Source organism: Ursus maritimus, unplaced genomic scaffold (assembly GCF_017311325.1).
Source record: "Ursus maritimus isolate PB19 unplaced genomic scaffold, ASM1731132v1 scaffold_6, whole genome shotgun sequence".
Classification (NCBI taxonomy): domain Eukaryota; kingdom Metazoa; phylum Chordata; class Mammalia; order Carnivora; family Ursidae; genus Ursus; species Ursus maritimus.
The window spans coordinates 29,102,450-29,115,640 of NW_024426774.1; the positions used below are offsets into that span (position 1 = coordinate 29,102,450).

General features: G+C 39.3%; 2 protein-coding genes across 7 annotated transcripts in view; one reads left to right on the plus strand and one right to left on the minus strand.

The window, feature by feature from the left end:
* Positions 1-7,185, plus strand: part of GPATCH11 (G-patch domain containing 11) — a 9,828-nt gene extending 2,643 nt beyond the window's left edge. For all 6 annotated transcript variants that reach the window (XM_008700230.2, XM_040623101.1, XM_008700231.2 and 3 more), the window contains 8 exons: positions 1,444-1,515; positions 2,042-2,268; positions 3,082-3,123; positions 3,775-3,895; positions 4,080-4,170; positions 5,033-5,149; positions 6,074-6,155; positions 7,102-7,185. In XM_008700230.2, coding sequence (XP_008698452.1) covers positions 1,457-1,515; positions 2,042-2,268; positions 3,082-3,123; positions 3,775-3,895; positions 4,080-4,170; positions 5,033-5,149; positions 6,074-6,155; positions 7,102-7,157 — 795 coding nt within the window. In that variant the 5' untranslated portion in view covers positions 1,444-1,456 and the 3' untranslated portion in view covers positions 7,158-7,185. The remainder of the gene's footprint in view (positions 1-1,443; positions 1,516-2,041; positions 2,269-3,081; positions 3,124-3,774; positions 3,896-4,079; positions 4,171-5,032; positions 5,150-6,073; positions 6,156-7,101) is intronic.
* Positions 7,186-9,626: 2,441 nt separating this feature from the next.
* EIF2AK2 (eukaryotic translation initiation factor 2 alpha kinase 2) overlaps positions 9,627-13,191 on the minus strand; it is a 35,259-nt gene continuing 31,694 nt past the window's right edge. Inside the window, exon 16 of the mRNA XM_040623099.1 lies at positions 9,627-13,161. Coding sequence (XP_040479033.1) covers positions 13,039-13,161 — 123 coding nt within the window. The 3' untranslated portion in view covers positions 9,627-13,038. The remainder of the gene's footprint in view (positions 13,162-13,191) is intronic.

Sequence of the window (13,191 nt, forward strand, 5' to 3'; positions counted from 1 at the left end):
AGAGATGCTTCTCTGCCCTGGTTAGCTCATCATCTCCTCTGTTGCTGGGACATAGTGTACCAGAACTGGGAGTCCCCAGGGGAGTATAGAGTACTGAGATTGCCACCCTCCACTAGAACCTCATGGAGCACGGAGGGCTGGGTTCCCAAAGGAAAGGATGGCATGCAGGCAAAAACAGTGTATGTGCACTGCAACAAATGACCACCCTTTGTAACTAGCTACTGGACCAGCGGCATTGATACCACCTGGGAGCCTAGTAGAAATACAGAACTTCAGACTCTAGCTCAGAATCAGACTCTGGATTTTGAGAAGAACCTGAGGCAATTCCTATACATAATAAAGTTTGAGATGCACTTTTCTTGATAATTATTAAGGGAAAATACATGATTTTAACTGTTTTGGATGGAAACTCTCCTGAAAAACGTTTCCATGTAAGTGAGGTGTTAACTGTATCAAATTCCAAATGAGCAGCTTGAACATGAAGTGCTGTAGAGCAAGGCCTGGAATGGTCAGGACAGACTTTATGAAGGAGGGTAGCCTAGGCCCCAGAGGAAGGAAATGTCTGTAGTATGTTCAGAGGGCAGTGAGAAGCCCATATGACTTGACTATTGAATCCTAAAGGAGCGTCAGGGATCAGATTATGAAGGATCCCTCGTGCTACCATGTTATAGTGACTGGTCCTCCAGCGCCTACAAGGTAGAGCTTATTGAAGGATTTGAAATAGATTAAATGACCTGACTTGTGTTTTAAAAAAAAAAAACAAAACTGGGGCACCTGGGTGGCGCAGTCGTTGGGCGTCTGCCTTTGGTTCAGGGCGTGATCCCGGCGTTCTGGAATCAAGCCCCGTATTGGGCTCCTCCGCTGGGAGCCTGCTTAAAAAAAAACAAAAAAAAAGCAAAAACACCACCACCACTCTGGTGGCCACCTGACTGGCTCAGTGGGAAGAGCACGCAACTCTTGATCTCAGAGTCATGAGTTTGAGCCCCACGTTTGGGTGTAGAGATTACTAAAAGAATAAATAAACTTAAAAAAAAAAAAGGTCTTAAAAAAAAAAAACACTCTGAAGAGCGTGTAGGAGACAGATTGGAAGAGGAGAGGCCAAATGCAATGAAACCAATTAGGAAGTCGTTGTAATAGTTTAGGTGGGAAAGAAATGCCTGAACTAAAGCAATGATCACAACTATAGGAAAAAGGAGGGGTGTTGTAGAGAAAGACTTGTCAGAGGTTTAAAAGAGGTCAGGAATGGGCAGGTTGTAGTGACATTCATTTGAAAATAATAGGGAATGAAGGAGGCTTGGTGTGGAAGAGAGTGAGTTGTCAGGGGGCTTCACACAGAAGGATGTTGGGAGGCACCTGAATATGTGGGAGAGCTGAAGAGAAAGGTCTATTTCCATTATAAACTAAAGTAATAGGTATTGTTACTTTATCCTATTTGATTTATAGATACTTTTGCCATATGACGTTGAACATGGCAGAAGAAGAGGACTATATGTCTGACTCCTTCATTAATGTCCAGTAAGTAAATGTGTACAGCTCATGTAATGCTATGTAGGAGACTCCTAAGTATTGTGAGTTGGAAGGTTAGTTTTATTGCTTAATGGGAACACCTCCTACATTTTCATACAAAGACACTAGGAGCCTGTACTTCCCTTTTAATGCTAAATATGTGACTTCTGCCCTCCGTTCTTGTTATTCTCCTCTTCCAAGGAAATTTACTCTTCTGCTTTATTTTATCTGATTGTCTCTTCTAGCTTGTATTCAACTTTGCTCTTTATTATTTCCAACCTCCTAGGAAAAATAGTGTAAAACTACTGTTTCTTCAGCTCTGTACTTCCTTTAGTTTCCTACAATCTGGCACCAGCCTTCATTATTTTTATTAAAACAGCTATTCTCAGAGGTCAGTGATTATGTTCTAATATCAATAGTAACAAAGGTGATCATAGAGGTACTGAACTTTAAAGCAGTGTCAACTGAGTAAGTAGCAAAGTTATGAGAAAACTTCATGTACTCATCTAAAATCACCTTTTCGCTTATTCTTCAGACAAGACATCAGACCAGGATTGCCAATGCTGAGGCAAATCCGAGAGGCCCGTCGAAAAGAAGAAAAGCAACAGGAAGCTAATTTGAAAAATAGGCAGAAGAGTTTAAAAGAAGAAGAACAAGAAAGACGTGACATTGGGTTGAAGAATGCACTAGGCCATGAAAACAAAGGGTTTGCTCTGCTCCAAAAGATGGGCTATAAAAGTGGTCAGGCCCTTGGCAAGAGTGGTAAGTTCTGTCTGGACAGAAGCAGGTGTTCCTAACCACCAAATGGTGATGTATTGATGAGTACCAGAGACGACTCTTTATCCATCTACACCGAAATTAAAACAACTTAACTGGTCTCTGATATGCTAACAAGCACATAGAGAACTTTCATCTTCCTACGCCACTTTAGACAACCGTTTGCCCTCAAGAGCTGCTTATCAGCCCAGCTCAGCCTTGAAGGCGCTAACTTCTGGGATGGATGAGACTTACAATGAAGGCAGCAGCTAAGAATGGTGATGAGAGAAGGGTTGAGGAGTGCAACGGCCAAAGGACGGTGAAGTGACATTGAGGAGGATGGCAGGACTCTGCCCTGCTCGCTCTGTACCTGCGGCAGCTGCCTAAATGAACATCTGGTTGGACAAGCTTAATTCTCTCTTCCCTATTAGAAAGTGAGACTGTTTATTAAGATGGAGAGGCCATATGTTTGTAGTAAGCTGCCTTTTTCTTCTTCTCTTCTTTACTGTAATGGCTTTGATCCTCACCTAGCAAAGCTTTGCTTTCCCTGGAGGCTGCCACCCTCTTGGACATAGAGTATCAGTGTTTCCACTTCTGGAAACCCTACCTTCCGAGGGCATAGGAGGCTGTGGGTCGGCCTCACTGAGGAGCAGGTGTTTAAAGGCAAGGGAGGTAGTTGATTATAGTCAGTTTTCCATTTCAGGGGGCACTGAAGCTGGAGGGGTATGTGTAGAACATCGTACCGTTGCACACCATGTTCACCTGTAGCTTGCGGAAGAGTTTCTAAAGTAGTTTGTGTGTTTTGTTCTCTTTTCTTAGGAGATGGTATTGTTGAGCCAATTCCTCTCAACGTCAAAACAGGTATATAATTATTTTTGAGCATATTTACCAGTAATAATAACTTATGCTTAGATCTAGCACATATATTTGCTTATTAAATACTTTTTTAATGGTAGCACTATTACAGTTCTTCTCATAGGAAACCCTCAGTAAGATGTTTCTTAAACTTCTAAATCTTTTAAACTAAAAATAAAAATTTAGTGAGGATAAAATAATATTCAAATCATAAAAATATGGGGAAAAATTGCTGTGACCATTAAAAATGCAAAGCTCCTTTTGTCCACTGAAATGTCCTAAAAGTCTTCGAAGACAGATTTATGCATTCAGTGTTTTTCTAAATACTTCGGATGAATTAAAAAAATATATATATATTTTATTTGTTCAGTACATTTATATGAAAGAATGACAGTTGATACTGTTTTCCCAATTTAAAAAGCTTTATATAGCATGACCATCACATGAGAGCAGACTAATGATCTTTGTAAAAATCAAATCGTGTGCTGGGGCTTAGAAAAAAACCACATCTCTACTGTTTTCTCCTGTCATTCATGTCAAATGGTTTTGAGTGATTGTTGTCCAGTTAGAATTGTGTGTCATTGGCAAATATGTCAGTTGCCATGTTTTAAAGTGTGAAGCCAGCAGGTTCCTCAGCAGAGTTTGCCGTTTGAACAGGGAAAAGCGGCCTTGGTCATGAGGCCTTGCTGAAGCGGAAAGCAGAGGAAAAACTAGAAAGCTACAGGAGAAAGATTCACATGAAAAACCAAGCTGAAGAAACAGCCGCAGAGCAGTTTCGGTAACACTTCGTACTCGCGTTGTGTCGGGTTTCCTCTTGTCTTTACCGTGGTATGTTTTCTGGGAGTTGGGCACATAAAATGGGTAAAGAGAATACAGACTCTTAGTAGACTGTTGCCTTCTTTCAATGAGACTGTGACTGATTGATTGATAGATTGATTGATTTAATTGATTTATTTTTTTAGACTGCGATTTAAACATAAGCAAGATGAAGTGAAGCTGGAAGGGGACCTGAGGAGAAGCCAGCGCGCCTGCCGGCAGTTGGATACTCAGAAGGCAAGCCTTCCACCTGTGTTCAGTTTGGAACACTTTTTTGGCACCTGGTGTGATTTGTCCTCTAATTAGAAAAAAAAGAAAGAAAAGAACTCCAAGCGGGTGTATCTAGCCTGCTCTCCAGTAAAGCCTTCATTTAACACGCACTACTGATGTTTGATGACCGATACTCAGGGTGACTTGTCCTCTGCAGGAACCAGAGTGGTCTGAATTACCCAATGAGCATCAAGTAACGTTTCTATATTTGATTGTTCTCTGCTTGTTTGAGTATCGATGACTCAGAGCTGGTGCATTTGGAAATTCTGTTCACCAGAATATTTGATTAACCAGAATAGCCTATTTTTAGTCCATATTCAGTACCTTTTGTGTCCCTAACTAGTAAAATCATGGTAGATTACTATCTATTTCAGATGTGAGTGGTTTTTAAAATTCTATTGTTTCTTTTATTTTACTTTGCTTTTATTTTTTATTTTGATGTTTCCACCAAAATAAAGTGACTTTATTTAAAGTCTCAAAAACATTTGTAAAATTTCCCCCATATGTAAATAGATCGCTGGAAGCAATCTCTTACTTTTCTATATTTTCGTAGCATTTTATTTTGTGTCTGTGTCATGACACTTAAGATTTCTAGCTTATATGTATTATTTTATGCCCATTAGGGTATGTATACCCATGACGCCTTTTCCCCACTAGACTGGCAGCAACTTGGGGACAGTATTCCAACTGGGTCTTCGTCCCCATGGTTCATACAGCACAGTGCTCAACTCTTGAAGCAACACTCAGTAAATACTGAACTGAAAGAATAGGAATTCATGTTGACATGAACATACTTGTGTTTAATGGGGAATAATTCTCCCATTTTCAGAACATTCAGGTTCCCAGGGAAGCATGGTACTGGTTGGGGCTTGAAGAGGAGACTGAGGAAGAGAAGGAGGAAGAAAAAGAGCCAGATGAAGATGAATATAAGAGTGAAGACTTAAGTGTATGTTTTGCCACCAGTTCCTTGAGCAGGGTTTCTCAGCCCTGGCACTGTTAACGCTTTGAGCCGGGTAATTGTTGGGGGACGCTGTTCTGGCCTCCACCCAGCAGGTGCCAGTTCCACTCCCCCTGTGACAACCAGAAATGTCCCCAGACATTGCTAAATATCTCTGAGGGGAAAAATCAGCCCTTGTTGAAAACCACGACATTATAGGGTTATTTTATTAACCCCAAACCAAAACTTTATATAATTTCTTCCTTTAGCTTCAGTTTGCACTCTCATCTCAGCTTCAGTTTGGATGATGGATGAACTGCAGATGTCAATGATTTTAATTTCTACCTTGTTGCCTGTTAAACTTCTGGAAGTAATTCTATAGGAATACCTCCTTTACCCATAAACAAAGCAAAAAAAAAAAAAAAAAAAAAAAAAAAAAAAAAAAAAAAAACCCCACAGTTCAAAGGAAATGGAGATTATTCAAGAAAGGAATCACATTTCTATGGTTATTTGTATATGAACATTTTATAGGAAACATTTACAATTTGAAAAACCAGTGTTCCGCTTAACTGAGAGGACGTTGTGAGAACTTTAAGGACAAAGGGAGGCAGTGTTCACTCTCATCCCACCAGGGAGGAAGATTCTTTGAAAGTAGAAGGGGTCTTTAAAGGATGCTGATTAAAATAGAGCCAACCCAAACCTATTTTCTAAATGCTAACAAGTGGTCTCTTTGTGTCTGGCAGACTTGTGAAAATATCAGGGTGGCTGATAAACTGGGACATGTTCTAATATACTCTGCCCTTCACACTTCTACTTGGTTAAGAGAGTAGCAGAAGATTTATAGCCTTGGGCTAATTTGGCAGGATCCAAAAGACCAGAAAACCAAGATTCTGTTCAGTTTGGACTGTTAATGTGCCTATGTCCTATATCTAGGTACTGGAAAAATTACAAATATTGACTGGGTATTTAAGAGAAGAACATCTGTATTGTATTTGGTGTGGAACAGCCTATGAAGGTAAGAGGATACCTCGTACTTTTTAAAAATATTGAACACAAATGTTCTTTTTAACTTTGATTTTGTGCGTGTGTGTGTGTCTGTGTATATGTGTGTGTGAAAGTCACATTCCCCATAGACAATGGAAATTACTTATTCCATCCAAATGGCAATGTGGGATCAATGTCTTAAACCAATAGTGGATATAGAAATAATTGAGGCCTTTTTTTAAAAAAAAAAAAACTATTTGAGAGAGAGAGCACGAGCGGGGCAGGAGAGGGAGGTTGGGGAGTGGGGGCAGAGGGAGAGGGAGAAGCAGGCTCCCCGCTAAGCAGGGAGCCCAACAAGGGGCTCAGTCTCAGGACCCTGAGATCATGACCTGAGCAGATGGCAGATGCTTAACCACCTGAGCAACCCATGCGCCCCATTAATTGAGGCCTTATTAAAGGTGCTTTTAACTTTTCAGAAACTTCATGTACAGAAGGAAATTTTTCAGTCTTCTGTTTCAAAAGGAAGAATTTTTTAGTTACTTGGGGATGATGATTTGTTTTTGTGCTTTATTTTTAAATATTCTTCTTCAGCTATAGTACTTGAAAAATATTTAAAATTCTTAGAACTAGATTTTATGTAGTTAGATATTGTCCCTGAACAATAAAAATCGGAATGTTGAAATCCACTCCATTTTTTTTTATCATAAGGAAAGAAATGGGTTTAAAACTGGCCAGGTGTCTTATAGAGCCGAGTACTTTCCCTTCTAATACATTCGCCCAAGCTGGCTTTGTTAACTTGAATTTAAGGACCTTGTGCTTGACTGTAAAGACTTGTTGGTTCTTGTTGTATCTTTTCCTGGTTTCACTGAGTAAGTAGCAAACACAGCTATGAAACACATGTTATGTTAACATAATTTTCTGGAATAGTTTACTATACAAGTTGTATTAATCTTTTATTTTCTTCACATAAATCACAGATAAAGACGACCTCTCTTCAAATTGCCCAGGACCAACTTCTGCAGATCACGACTAAGATTATTCTCAATAAAGTTAGAAACTTGGAAAATGTTATTGTTTCCTAAAAATAGACAATTGAGCGTTAGAATTCCCAAATTATGCTAGTAAAGAAAGATGGCCTTTTGTATGTTGTGTTCTTTTTGTAACTTTGGAAGTACTTTGTACTTTATAGTTGTTCATCGACTTCAGAAACATAACAGAATGCCATTTCAGGACACAAGTATTATAGACACAGGCAATTACAATGTATGACCGGATTGTGATGTTTATTGGGCTTAAGGATACCAACAGGTAACTCTCTTATTCCCCTCTTCACTTTGGAACAAATTGAGAAATAAGACATAGGAGTCAGAGAGAGATCAAAACGTCAGCTTTATTATCAGTGAAGCTGGAGTGGAGAGCAAGGTTGACTTGATCTCCTGTAAGGCTCCCTTAAATATCTCCCTGCCTGGACACAACTGCAGACCTCTGCCTTGCCAGGGATAGAGCCCACCTTTGCATTCTGAGACCATTCAACTTTCAAGGTGAGAGAACCCACCAGGGGGCTGGGCCACACATGCTGAGTTCCTGCTGCTAGAATCACTCATCAGATGAGACACCTGTCGAGAGGGGATGAATGAGGATTCACGGAGCTTGTTCCCACACCACTGTCTCCCAAGGAGCAAGAAAAAGTCCCTTCCTTCCATGCAAGCATGAGGAGGAAAGAAATGTATTCCCCTCAGTAAGACTGTATCAAAGGCAGCATTCCATGAACGCTACTTCGTTCTAGCCAGTTTTAGAAACGAAATAATTATGATACTTCTGGCAAAATCATGAGTTTTCATGACAATGTGAGTATCCATTGTAAGTGAGCGATTGTAGGTTTTGGCTAATGAAACTTAAGAATTGGGAGTAACCTTAAATACCTGGTGATCCAACTGCTTACTAAATTTGGGAGCTCTTCGACAACATTCCCAGCAGTTGGCAGCCCAACCTGTGCCTTTACTCTTCCAGCCCTTGAGGGCTTACTGCTGCCTTAAAATGGATCATTCTATTGCTGGGTAGCTGTATGTGATTTTTAAAGTTATTTTCCTAAAATCTGCCTCCCTATAACTTTACCAAATGTAGCTAAGGACATACCATGTGGCACTCCTCTAAAGATCTTCAACCAAAATTTCACATAAAAAATCATGAACTTTTTTTTAAGGTTCACAAGCTCAAGTGCCTCCCAAGTGATTTTGATTCAGCTGGTCTAGGATAATTTCTGGATATCTATTTCTTTTGAAGTTCTAAGAATGAGTCTGATAAGCACCTGTGGATGAGGACTAGTGCTACAGGTTAAATACAGAGCGCTGTTACGTTCTGGGGTACAATTTTATAGCTCACCTTTCAGTACCATTGAGCAAGAGATCACCCTCCTTCCCCTTATTAGAAACCACACACTCAAAAACACAGCAAAAGCCAACCTATATTTGCGTTAAGATAATCAATAGTACAACTTCTATCAGCCTCTGAACTAATGTGACCTAATTCGTTTGTTCTCACGTTTAGCTTGGGGAGCTTTAAAAAGGAAAATACAATTGTTCTACCCCCAGAGATTCTGATGGAATTGGTCAGTGTGGCCTGAGCACTACTACCCTTGATTCTGAGACGCAGCAGAGCTCACAAAGCACTAACCTAGTTAACTTCTAGGCCTCTGTTCTTCATCCAGAAAATGAGTCATTATTTTTATGAAAATATATACCTATATATAATACTAGAGTTTATACAGTTGGATAATACTATTGAATATTTACTTTTTCACTTAAAAAACAATGAAATTGAATCAATAGCTAAAACAAAGGAGTTCATCTTTCCTTGGAATTACAGTTAGATATTTTCCTGTCATTTCAGCCAGTATCCTGACATTCATGCGGTCATTCCCCAAATCACGTGGATTGTTTCAGACAGAACAGAGTTAGGCAGCAGCTGCTTTTTCTCCTGTTACTGACTGTGGAGGAATCTTCCCACCGCCTAGTGGCCAAAAGTATTTTTAATATGTTAATGCATAATTAGGCTGAGAATGTGCAAAGAACCTTGATGGAATCTGTGACTCCAACAGAGTTCTGGTCTGCATTTCCAGGTCAAGGGCTAGAAATAGGCCTACCTTGGAGTGTGGGAAATACCCCTCCATGCCCATCCGTTGACAAAAATACAGGCTTTCAGTATGAGTAAAAATTTATTTTTATTAATATGTCTGTTGATTTCATAAGAACAATAATGAAAACCAGCAGAAGCAAAACATTGAAGTTTTAAATTTGCTTTAGTGAATTTGAATTTGCTTCAGTGAACTTTATGTGAAATTTGAAACTTAAATTTTAACATGTCATGTTGTCATTTACTTTTATTTATATTGTGCTGTTTTCAAAGTCCTACCTATAATTTCTAAAGTGTTTCATTTTCTTAATATAAATCCAAAATACTGGAGCTTCTATAATTCAAAATAAACAGACTTTAACATACGAAATTGGTTTGCTTTAAACACCTTTATTTTAAGTGTTATTTGCCATTTAATTGTTGAAATTTGAAAGTGAAGATTATTTAGGATTACACACATTTTGTAGATTCAAGCATATGAAATTCTTAATACTTTTATTTCCCACCAGTTCAAAACCACTTACAGAGTTCCTGCCTTATGCAAGGCAGTACACTCACTGCCTTGGGATATACAAAAATGAGAGAGCCTGTCCCTGCTTTCCAGAAATTCACAGAAAGAGCCACGTAGGGATTACTGCGCTCCAAGGCAAATTGGTGAGCTTAATACTGAGGTACTGAACAATAGCAGTCCTAGGGAGAAGTTTCATTCTGAGTGGAGATGATGGAACACTATGAAATCACACTGAATTTGGTCCTAAACATAACCTGGATACACAAGGTTACGAGGGTGACAATGTGACCCAGCCTTTCCACTCCCAGGTATTCAGCCAAGAGAAATGAAAACATGTCCACATAAAACTTGTCCATGAATATTCATAGTAGCAGTGTTCATAATAGGAAAGTGGAAACAACCCAAATGTCCATCAACTGATGAATAGATAAATAAAATGTGATATATCCATATAATTGGTGATTAGTTGGCAATAAAAAGGAATGAAGTACTGATCCACAACATGGATGAACCTTGAAAACCTCATGCTAAGTGAAAAAGACCACATATTGTATGATTCCATTTAAATGAAATGTCCAGAGTGGGCGAATCTATAGAGATGGAAAGTAAATTAGCGGTAGATTAGTCTTTGGGGGAAGATGAGGAATGCGTGCTAACGGGTACGGGTTTTCTTTTTGGGTGACAAAAATGTTTTAAAATTGTGATGATGGCTGCACAACTCTGAACGTACTTGACACCATTGAACTGTGTAGTTTAAATGGGTGAATTGTATGTGAATTAAATCTCAGTAAAATTTTATTAAAAAAAAAAAGATTTGAAGGGAATATTAGGTAGAAACCATAGTAGAGAGCCACCGAGTGCAAAACCTTGTTCAAGGAACACAGCTGACCTGTGTGGTGGGGGCTTAGTCAAGCAACAGTGAACATGGGTCATGGAGTGGGAGCCTCCAGAGGAGCACGGCCCCGCCAACACCTCGACTTTAGCTCAGTGATACTCATTTCAGACTTCCGGCCTCCAAAATGGTCAGAGAATAAATGGGTGTTGTGTTCAGCCCCCAAGTTTGTGGTAATTTGTTACAGCAGTCATAGAAAACTGATACAGGTCTTGAATTAACTCCTGAAGAGCCACACCTATTTGAGAGATATTTGCCTCACAGTTTCACCTATTACACAGTTTTTAGTCAGAGTTTAAACAGTGAGGCCACCGTACATCAATCACCCGCAGTCCCTTCATCTGAGACCTTTCTGAGGAAATGTAGGCTGAGGATAGGCCACAGTCACAGATACAGAATCACAGCCATTGAGGACTGGGTGGACATTTCGATATAAAGAGTAAATATCCGAACGGACTGTCTGCCATACTTTGTCCCTCAGCCTGCTTTCCTCTATATGATCTCCCTTGGCAATCCCCTGGATTCAAAGTTGAGCTGCAGGGGTTGCTTCCAGATAACATACACGTCATTCTGCGTACGATTCCACCCTTTCCATCGTGTCCCTAGTGTGTGTTTCCTATGGTCTGCTCTACATCTTCACCTGAATATTCCAGCAGCAACACAAACATGACGTCTCCACGTAAGAACGCACATTTTACTTCCCAAAAGTGTTCACCTCACCGTGTAGGCAGACATGTGGTGGCCTCGCTATTGGCTTAAACCCCAATGAAAAACTGTATAATAGATAAACATGTGAGACAAAATAGCTCTCAAGTATGTGTGGCTCTTTGGGGGTTAATTTGACTGAGGTCTGTATTACCTGTAATGGCATCCTAATCCAGCCACTCGCCTTCAAACAAGCCTGGAAGCTTGCTGTGTACCTTCTCATTAATCCTCACAATTAGTTACCAGCTCCTCTTGGTTCTGACCCCACTATTTTTTCCAGGCCGGCACAGCCTCTCAGCATTCTGGTCTTCCAAATATAGTCTCTTCCTGCTCCAACCCATTCCAAGCACACTGTTTCAAAGAACTGGTTGGGTCACACCCCTGCTCAAAAAACAAAAACCTCATTTGTCACCTTTGGACTTTGCCAGGGCACCAATTCATTCTAAAAATAAATATTCTTTATAGAAGAATCACAGATGACAAAGAGGTCTGATGGGATCCGAAAAATCCATATTTTGCAACCCCTACTGAAATAATGGATCCAAGCGACAATCATCAATGGTTGCCAAAACCGTTATGCGGAAGATGCAGAGGAAACCTGATAGTACATGACACCCCCAGAGCCCACCGATCAATCTTCAGATCACCGAAAGTGGAACAACCAAACATAGCCCTCCTGACGTGATACCAAAGGAGGTATACAGCATCACCGATGCAGCATTCTTGGGAAAAAATTTGAACCAGAATCAAATCAAGCTTCTAGTTCTAAAAAACTCAACAGCTTAAGGAAACGTAGTGAACTGTTACCTTTGCAGTTGACCTCCCAGATCTCCCTCACCTTCCGTCCCTCCTCAGAGAACCACTATGGGATTTAATATCTCTTATTCCTTTCTTTCCCTTTATTGTTTGACCATATTTGTTTGCATTTCTAAACAAAATTATTTCATTTATCATTCTCTGGAACTTTATGTAAAGAACCTTTCTGTCTATATTTTCGGTAACCTGCTTTGTTTGCTTAACATTATGTTCCCAGGAGATGTATCATGTTACGATATTTAGCTTGTCATTCATTCATTTTTACTGCTATACAGTATTACAATGTGTGGAAAAAATACAATTTATTTATCCATTTTTCTTGTGATGGACATTGTTTTTTGTTCTTTTGGCTGTTATAAACAGAGTTTCTATGAACATTCTTGTAGGCATGCAAGTGGGAATGGAATTGATGGCTTTGAGGGTATGTACACCTTCAACTCACCGAGATCAGACCAAATTGTTTCCCAAAATGATTGTATATCACTTATCTTTTTATGGATACCATATTTCTCTAACAAGTTGGTTAGTTATTTAAGACAGGGACAGATCTTATATTTTTTGGCCTAGAAAGAGTGAACACTTAATAAATATTTATTAATTGATTGATTCACTAATTGATATAAAAATTTGAGAGATTTCCCTCCCTATGTTTATAATAAGGAGATGAGCCAGGAAAATTAGGCAAATGTATGAATGTTTCTGAAGTTAAAAAAAAAAGATTCAAACTTTCCTAAAACGTAGTGAAAAATTAAGGTAAAGATGAAAATAGAAGGTAAATATCATCAGTAGTCCCTAGAAGATTTTAGACAGTTACCAAAAAATTGAATATCCAAAGGAGGATACTTTTTTAGAAGGGCTCTAACATGTGCTTCGTTCGTTTTTCACTACAACATTCTTCCACATCTTCAAAGTCTCCAGTATTTCAGATGCACTAGGTCGCTTCATGGGATCATGTGACAGTAATCTCTTCAGAAGAATTTTCTGTAATGATAATGAGTCAATACTTAGAAA